Source organism: Dipteris shenzhenensis, chromosome 2 (genome assembly GCF_047967505.1).
Source record: "Dipteris shenzhenensis isolate YYH24624 ecotype China chromosome 2, Dip_SZ_1.0, whole genome shotgun sequence".
Classification (NCBI taxonomy): domain Eukaryota; kingdom Viridiplantae; phylum Streptophyta; class Polypodiopsida; order Gleicheniales; family Dipteridaceae; genus Dipteris; species Dipteris shenzhenensis.
The window spans coordinates 31,482,947-31,492,567 of NC_141597.1; the positions used below are offsets into that span (position 1 = coordinate 31,482,947).

Below are 9,621 nucleotides of genomic sequence, written 5' to 3' on the forward strand. Positions count from 1 at the left end.
CTGTCAGGTCCTTGGTCAACATAAAAAGAACCAAACCTCGGCGAACCATGGATCAACATGCAAAGTCACATACAGGACCCCACAATAAATTCAGGCACACCCTTGAGACTCCAACTAGTTTCATCAAGGAAGGCGAACAGGCGATTTCACATGGATCAAAGACTTGGTGTACTGAGAAAGATTTATATATTACCTCATGCATACATTGTTTATACATTTCTCGACGATTGAGCGATGCAAGTCCCAATGAACAAACTGAATTTATTACAGAAGTAAATTTTCTCTACATTCTCAAACACTAGGGAAGAATGCTTATTGAAGTCAGAGTAGAAATCATGCAGGGGACATATACATATCTTTGTAAAACAAATTACACGTTAAGATGTACAACATTTGTCCCCAAACTTGGTATCATAAACACTTGTGTTCTTGAATTGACTGCAAAACTTCAACGATACAGCACAATGTCAACTACATCCCATCACATCCTACTTATGTTGTCCGGCCAAAACATAGATGGAGGCTATATGCACACAGATGTGCCCACTTCCGTACACACACATTATGTTCTCTGGAAAAGCATAGCAAGCTCAGCCATGACAAAGATATCAAAGTAATGCCAATGTATCTGTTTCTAATTTAACCTTGTCAAAAAGCAGAGATGACACTTAGTTCAAGGTTCACTCTTGCTTCAGCAAGGGCTTCTCAAGAACACCTCCCGCGCACGAGGACAACGGTAGCAGTCCCACAAGTGGATTTTTTCAGACGCTCCCCTTACAAGGAAGGCCTCCCCCCTAATAAGGGCCTTCACAAGGTTTGGCAACATTTGTCTTGTTGACTCATTCAGGCCAGCCCTACGTGCCTAGAGGAGTTTGAGCGGCAGCCACTCATTTCACATCCAAGGTTAGGGACCAGGAGGTACTCGTGCGAACGCACATTCATTAGGCACCGTGGACAGTGGCCCAGCTAGGTGTCTTGGGCCTTGGAGCCGACTACCCACAAATGCGAAGTCACGCAGGTAGGCACTCTCTCATCTAAGCGGCGCCAGGCACCCGAATGGCAAAGTGCAATCCGGCAACTCCCCGAGGCATGGTAGAAAGAACTGCGAAGCGCCTTATTCCCCATCACTAGTACAAACAGTTTTTTGAAGACCAAGGCACCTTTCATGATCAAGTTTTTGCATGTCCCTTGGTCCTACCGATGCAAAATCTATAGAGTGGGGACTTGGGGCCTTCTGCAACTCAAGACAGTGAGGGACATTGAGGCTGACCAAGACTTGGACTCATTGAGTGGCAAAGGGTCAAGGCAAGTGTAACATGCCACAGTAATCTGATCATGTAATCACAGCAAGACCATTAAACCTTTAGCAAGGAATTAGCATTATGCACCATAGAGAGGGAAAGGAGATGAGCGTAGAGAGAGAATAGAGTCGACAACTAATTCGGTCCCTGTACCCACTGAGGGGCCCCTCCCCCAATCAGTGGAGAATTTGCTTTATACTTGGAGAACTGAAAGATACAAATAGCACTCTTCGAGAGAGCACGCAAATGCGCTTTTGAAGAGTACACTGTGCACACGTATTGCAGACCCAAAAAACTGAGAGGCAACGCGGACCAATACCGAGACCTTGATGCTGTCCACACTGACAATGTAGGGCACTTCTACAAGGCAAGGAAGAGATTTGTGCTGTCCACTGGGATGCAGGGTTATCGCGTGAGTGAGAGAGTGAAAGCTACGAGTAATAGATTCTAAAGAGAGCTAAGAGACGAGTGAAATATAGAGCTGAGAAGTGAGCTGTGCAAAACTGTAAGGAAAGCTGTAAAGAGCTGCTGAAAGAGTACCCTAACCTTACTCCATTTTCTGGTCTGAATCCTTAACTGTGGTGCTGCGTATACACCTTCTGGACAGGCTCAACTTACGGCCCAAAGCTGTGGCTGACAGGGCCAACTCCGGACGTGTTCAGGGCTGCACACAAGAGGCCGGATGGGAGCTATTGGAGTGCTGAACGCTTGGGGAGCTGGATGAGAAATGAAGGCCTGGAGGCTCCTTATTTATAGGGCTGAAGGGCTGAGCCAACCTGCCCAAACTGGCTGACTTTTCAGTCAGCTATTCGGGGCTGGTTGGCTGGTCCCTTGGCCCCATAAAAGGTCGACTAGGGAGGGGTGTAGGGTAGCCTATAAAGGCAGCCCTACCCCTGCCATTTCCCTTCACTTGTTCCAGCCCTGAGGGGGCCCAAAAGGGCTCCTATCCTAGGCTGGACCTACACTACCCTACTGTTCTCTAGTGGGTACCAATGAACAAGGACTGATCTGTCTACTAGACCTAATGCTGTGAGACTGACTTACGTAGCTTGTGCCTGACTGTCCCTGGAAAAGGGCTCACAAAGGGGTCACAGCATGCGACAAATCTCCTATTAGGGAACTATTACACTATTGTCGATGTAGCCAGTGTGTCACATTGCACCCAAGTGCAAGGGTGCATGTGACAGTAAGGGCCACTTGGGCAAGGACTACCTAATTCCAATCTCAGCAGGACACAAGGGGGCAAGGTGGTCTCTTTGGTTATGGGAGGGTCAGCCTCTTTGGGAGATTCGGTGGAATGTGGGTGAGTGGGTTTGGCCCATTCATGTAAGGCCCTTGGACAGAGTGGAGCTTCTTATACACGATTCACATCAGCCGACAGCTTCAACTGGAGGCGGCAGCCTGGACCCCCTCACAAGAGCATCATTGAGTGGACAAGCAAGTTCCCCTGAGGATCTTGCTTTTGATAACATCTCTAGACTAGCCGTAGGCCACAGAAGACCTCTTATTTCTTCAAGATGGTTGCGCACGCAAGCTTGCCTATTGGCCCCTAGTTGGAGCACATGCAAGTAGATGGTAGTTGTCGTCATTGCATAGACACAGATTTGGGGAAGATCCCACATTGTCTCTGGGGCTGCCCAAAAGCGCACACGATTTGCATGGCAGGCCTTTGGATTGTGGCCAGCACGTAGAGGATGCAGTGGGGGCTTCACTTTGGGGATGCTTGCCTACCTGACGGAGGGGGGTCACGCCTTCTCCATTCTAGCCTCTCCAGCCTACAAGATTCAAGGCCAAGAGTTCTCAAGACAGAGGCACAAGATGCAACTCCACCTTCTCATCCTTGACTTTTGCTTTGCCAAAAGTACAGTGTTGGGGAGACAGTGTTTAGCAGCACGCTTGGAACATCTAGGTTGCCCGCTCCAGTTTTGTGATGGAAGACAATCAGGTTCCCCGAGAGTGCCATCTGGCAGGACATCATCTACAGTGTGGGACTTCAGGTGCTAGAGCAACAGCCAAAAGGTGGGAGCATGTCTGCAAGGATTGGCCCGCAGTTATGTTTTACATCATCACCGCGAGAGGTATTCACCAGTTGTGTAGCCCTTCACCCTGGTTGTTAGCCCCTATTCCAAAGATTCCGTAGGCCACTAGGGAGCTGGGTTCTTTGGAAACAGACTGGTTTTTCTGACAATCAGTTTGTTTTCTCTATTTCCCGATGCTCAGCCCCTTCCAGAATGTTGATTTCTATGGTGTTTTCGCAAGCATTAATAGTAGTTCTTTTTCTCTGGAAAAAAAATAATACAGGTCCGCAAAGCAGTAGAACGGAAAGATTACAAAATACATTGTTATATAGTCTGCTCTCGGTTGTTGGCTGCACACATCATTAAGAATGGATTGCACGCACACACTACTTCAAGATGTAATATGACAAACAATAGTCTCACAGGAGCATCGTAGTGTTGTAACTTGTTTAGACTAGGGAGAGTGTTCCCAAAGCCATATAGTATGTAAAAAGACGAGGCCTCACCAAGAATTTGAAGGAAAACTTGTCAATGAGTCTCCATGAAATTTTGAAGATCTGCCAAAGTTGCAACTTGAATTTATACAATCTTGCAAATCGAGAATAAAGTTTCCAAAAGCAAAGGTCAGAAACAAAGGGACCACTGCAAGCACAGAACAAGCAAGAGAGTACAAGAGCATCAGGGGCGACGGGGCGAGGGAGGGCAGGGGCGAGGGGGAGAAACACAGAGAGAGAGAGAGAGAGAGAGAGAGACAGAGGGAGAGTTTCCTAAACCAATTGGGATTTGTCACCTTTTTTTTTTTTGGAAAGGGCGGGGGCAGAGAGAGACGGGAATAGGAGGAAAAGACTAGAGAGAGAAACTAACAAAGATACAGAAGGTCTCTAAAAAGTAGAAAAGGAACTACATAAGCTTTGCTACGTTCATGTTCTCATCAGATCCCGAGTGAGAGGTGTTTTTGGAAAAAAGAGACCGCTTAACAACATGATAAAAGTTAGTATGCTTCCTGCAGTTTGCATTATGTCGGTCCTTATCACCAAAGCAGACAAGGATTCCACTTTCTACATCTAGCATTCCAGAGCAAGGTTTAAAATCCAATATTTCACTGCGTATATCGCCAAACAAGTGACAAGTACACCTTTCTTGAAATTCGGCATTCGAGAAAATCTAGTATGCTCCCACCATCTACACATCCAGTTGTTCCATACAGCTCGCCTAATGTTAGTTTGGCGAGCATTTTACAGAGCAATGCCAACATCATCAATAGACAACCTTGAAGTTTTGCACGTGAGTTGGCCTTGGCAGAGATAACATTGATTCATGACAACAGAATATAGATCATTAGCTGTAGCCATCAAATCTTCAGAGGAAGCCCTCGATCGATCAAAGCCAAATCTGCTTGCAAAGGATGCCTTTGCTTCCTGGCTGAAACCAGGCATCAAAGCCTTCTTCCTTGATTGCAAAACAAAATTTGGAAACTGCACCTTAGTACGTGCCTCTGAAATCCTATCTGTCACAGAAAAGCATTTGCTTAAGTTTTCAAAAGTGCACGTCATTTACTTGCATCAAAACTTTTCACCTGTGGAAAAGGGAACCAAAGTTTGATCCTCATCTCATTCGCAAAACAAATGGGCCAGCACATTGGCACCGACCTCTAACAGCCAGTGGCCAAAATGTTTTGCTTTAGGAGAGAAAAAAGAACATATTCAATTGAGAACTTTTAGGCTACAACTAGCCTGGATACACTAGTAAATAGTCTGACAGCTAGGAAGTAGGTAACATTGTGTTTCATGCTTCCCTTAGTCAATACAACGTGCCAATTAAGATGAACGAATTTTCATTATTGCATAAATCAATACTTGCACCCTGCATGACTAAATGCCAAGGCTTCCAATCGAGATAGAAAGTCATAATAAAAACCCAAAAAGGAAGATTGGCCTTCGATCGACCAAAGGTCGTCAGACTTTATATGAAAACAATGAAGCTGTAATCCAAGCCAATAGGCGATCATAATGGCAGTGACTAACACTGGTCGACCGACGTGGCTCAGTATGAATAAGGCCAACGATAAGTCAACCAGGTTATCCTGACTCCTGCCCTAAAAATAATATACATGTTTTGCTTCTTTACGAAGTACAACAATCGCACTGGGCTAAGCTTTTGTGTAGCAGCAAAAGCTTCAATTAAGCCTATACATTTTCCCCACGGGAAACTTGTGCAATTGACAAGGAGCTCGAAAGGCCCTCATGAAGTCCCATGCCGTCTCACAGGTTTATGGGCTAGTTCTAGAGATTAAGAGCTAATGTCAAATTGTGCTGCCCTGTTAAACGTCTGTGGCATCCAAAGAGCCTGCTTGTTTAACCAATGTCGGAATGTCTCTGCTCTGTTTACGTTATAAGGGGGCAATTAGATCATCCTTCCACCGATCTCCTCCTTTACGCCTTTGAAGAAAATTTATGCAGAGGGAGAAATATTGGTCTCTTGAGTAAAGCCACCGAGCTTTTACCAACGTAAGCGTTGCCTTCGAATCAATCCTTCCAGCCTTTCACGTCTCTCACAATGCCTCCACCAAGGGTCTACCTAGACCTGTGTCAGCTCTGGTTTATATGAAGTCTCCTTTCCCTTAGCTAGCGCAATTTTGAGTGTTGCATAGGCTAGCTCGGAAGAAACTAAACTTCTTCCGTGACCTGTATTTCCACCTGTCTACGGCAAGCCCCATGTTGCGACCCAAGCTTCACTCTTCCCATGCCCAGATCGCCTCGCTTCCAAATTATGTAAGATGTGACCTGCAAAATCAGAAGAGCTAGGACAAACATAAAGAGGCGAGACTATAATGAATGAAGGTCACAAATTTCAAGTTGGAGGAGACGAAAGAAGGTAGACGGATCAAACCTGCGTCCATGTGAGGAAGATCGGGCAAGCAAAGAATGGAGACGGAGATCGCAAGAGAAAATGGGGCTGTGTGAGCAAATAAGAGTTGTTTGTTGTAGATGGCGAAGAGGCACATGTCCTATAAAGAAACTTCTTACCCCTCTTGAGTCTTGTCCTTGGCCTTTTAGTTCGTGTCCTTTTTTTGTACTTCTCTAGCAACAACCCCCCCCCGCCCCCCCAGCTAAGAACGTCTCCACACACACACACACACACTCCCCGTTCAAGCCACTCGCGACTTGCATAGAATTGAGAGCGTTGCCAACCCTCAAGCACCCCAACGCCTCTTCACTTCCACTAGAAACAGCATGTCATCCTCCACAAATGACTTGTGGCCAGAGTGCGAGCGGGAGGAAGACGGGGGCAGCCGATGATTTTTTGGTCATAGCGTCCAAAATAAATAACCTGCGTGAACCAAATAATGCCATTTGCGACGATTGGCAACTAGTGTGCAGCCCAACTGCGCATGAACTGGCTCATGTGCACAGGGCCTGAGAGGAGCCCATTAGTGCGTGGCTGGACTGCACACTAGTTGCAAAAACAAAGAGTCTTGAAATGGAAGCCTTATGTGCATGGCCCCTCAGTGACGTGCAAAGACCTTACCGGCCATTGTTGGTAAAAGCTATGAAATGGAGGTGTGAAATTGAGCACCTAAGGGCGCATAAATACACCCTCTCAAACAACCATGTGGCCCGAATTACAACACAAGCAGCCCCGCACTAATAGTTGCTTATGCACTCTCATGTGTAGGGTGCCATCAGACAAACAAAAGGTGGTGGTCTTTGTACCCATGTAAACAGATAGAAGGTAGTGATGATGGGTGTTCTATGGTAGACATCAGTGGCGCCGTGTGACAATGGCTTTGCCACGTGTCAATGGAGCTACTAACATATCACTAGATGAGGCACTGTAGGAGGTCTTCGGGGTACCTAAGAAAACACCACCCCAAACCGTGTTCTAAAGCAGCCGTGTTTGGTTGCACGGCCTCATGGAGGATGACATGGGGACGGCCCCATTAAACCCATTGACAAAGCTAGTCTAGGGAGCATATGGGCGTGATCTCTAATACATGTTCCTTCTTCTAAGTTATGTTATATGTTGTTTTTCATTTTATCATACTCAAACCTGGAACCTTTGACCAGGCTTTGATACACTAACAACATTAATATCATTGGTCTTTGCTTTAGATGTGAACAAGTACCTAGTTGCTTTTATATAAATGGATAAAATTGAAAGTGTAGTTATTTGAATAGCAGGCAACCCATGCATTGTTGTGGGATAGAGGGATCAGCCAAGAAGTCTAGAGTTGGCAGTGAAACCCCTTGGATTTCAACCATGGATGGGTGGTTCTTATGCATATGGTGATGGTTCTTTCTTCCGCGTACTTTGAAGACAATCCTAGAGCACAGTTGGGCTTGGGTTTAGACTTGGTGGGTTGGTCTTTGTTGCTAGTGGGACCAAATGCTTGGATCTCTGAAGATACAATTGTAATTTAATGCGGAAGTGGCAATCGGAGGAGAAAAAATAATGAGGCATAGAGGCAATTAGGGAGATGTCAAAGTGCAAATCACCCCTTCCTTCAAGATTGTCCCACAAGTCAGCTCATCGCTCGCTAAGCTAGGCCAAACTCACAAGAACCAAAGCAAGAAAGCATTTTCTTTGCCATGCATTTTTACTCTTAAAAGAAGATTTCATGAAAGAGTCTTTGCATATGCAGTCAGCTAGAGCAACCATTGGCTTAGTGGGATGCAAATCACCAATCACCATTGCTACGAGTTACACATTGTGCTTTCGATGCTCATTGAGGAGGTGGCTTATGTCATGATTGATTTGAAAGGAGCTACAACAACCAAGGGAGGAAAATCAAAATCAGCACCGGAGCCAAATTTTGAAACATACCATGACAATTCTGCATATGTTTGCACATGTAGGCATGAATAACTTGATTCTCTTCCATCACGATCCAACTTTTCTTGTTGATTTCTCACTCATTCGATCACTCTTGTTGCTCTGTCTTTCTTGCTCTATCTCTGCCTCTACCTTACCGTTTCAAGCCTTCAAAGAACAAGACCCAATTCCTCTATTTGCTCTATCTATCCTTCAGATCTTTGCTTTGCCTTGCCTTTGCAAGCCTTCTTGTTGAATTAATGTGAAAGTAAGCCACTCAACTCCTTTGTGTGTTTTGATTGCCATTCTTGATTTTTTGTATGCCTTCCCTTGCCTTGCATTTGCAAGCCTGACTATTGACCTCAAGGTAAGGCTTGGACGTAAACAGTTGCAAGATTGATATTTGGAAGGACACGATGCAAATTTCAAGCTTTCAATTGAGAATTCAACGAATAGAATGCAAATGTTCACATGCTCGATGGAGAGATTTATAAGTGTTCTAGAATGCAAACATGAGACACTTGATAGACATATTAGGAGGCCGAGACACAAATTTAAGATGCTCAATTGAGAGATTAAGAGAGACAATCTCCGTAATGATTTTATACCTCCCCCTTCCGCCAACTTTGTGTAATGATCGTTGATGGTCTGACAACTTGTCCAACAATCAAACATGCATAGCTTCGTTGTAAATTTACACTCATGAAGATCATAGAATGCCTCTAGAGTCCAAAGGATATGATGTAGTTAGACTATTTTCATCCACACTACATGCCTTTTTGCCAAAATTACGTCCTAATGGAGAATCCAAGAGGTGGGAAGCTCCACGAGGTCCCAAATAACATTGATCTCGACCAGGGCTACTATGACTTGCAACATTATTGAACCGTCTTGGGGGAGGTGGCATCATCATCTAAAGGATTCAAAAATGGAGCGGGGGGTTCATTAAGGGGGATGGGGGTTGTATCTACATTGCTATGGGAATGCAAAGGGTGGGAGTGGGAGCTCAAATAGGGAAGTGGCACTGCTTTTACAATTACCCATGGTGTCCTTAGACCTTCCATCTCCTAGCATTAGGAGTCCTACTTTTACCCCATACCTTCATCTTCTCGAGTGTAGACAGATCTCCTCAGCTATCTTACCATCCACCTATGACGATGTGTTGTTTGCTCCTCCAACTATCATTTTTGCAAGTAGCAAAGTATGGGAGCGTTTGCAATGTTGCAAAAGTCGATCCCCTCTTATGGAAGGTACAAATGTCACTGCCCCAACAAACACTTCCTCTCCATTGATCTTAACTATCATGATGGCATGTGTTCCATCCTATATTACAAAGGATCTATCCAATACTCAAGATGTGCTTGCTCCCTCCATGCATCACTACTATGTCCAAGAAGAAACGTACCTTGAAGAAGAAACCTACATCTTTCAAGTAAATTTTAATGTTTTTAAAATTGTTAAAATTTGGGAGAGGTCCCACTACATTATTG

The 9,621-nt window shown here is 45.0% G+C and overlaps 1 protein-coding gene across 3 annotated transcripts in view; it reads right to left on the minus strand.

Moving 5' to 3' along the window:
- The window catches only part of LOC147904622 (uncharacterized), a 54,032-nt gene extending 47,578 nt beyond the window's left edge, over positions 1–6,454 (minus strand). For 2 of the 3 annotated variants that reach the window (XM_087387634.1, XM_087387627.1), the window contains exon 1: positions 6,209–6,337. In XM_087387634.1, the coding sequence (XP_087243760.1) occupies positions 6,209–6,323 (115 nt within the window). In that variant the 5' untranslated portion in view covers positions 6,324–6,337. The other variant, XM_087387643.1, reaches the window with a different exon arrangement.
- Positions 6,455–9,621: the final 3,167 nt, after the last annotated feature.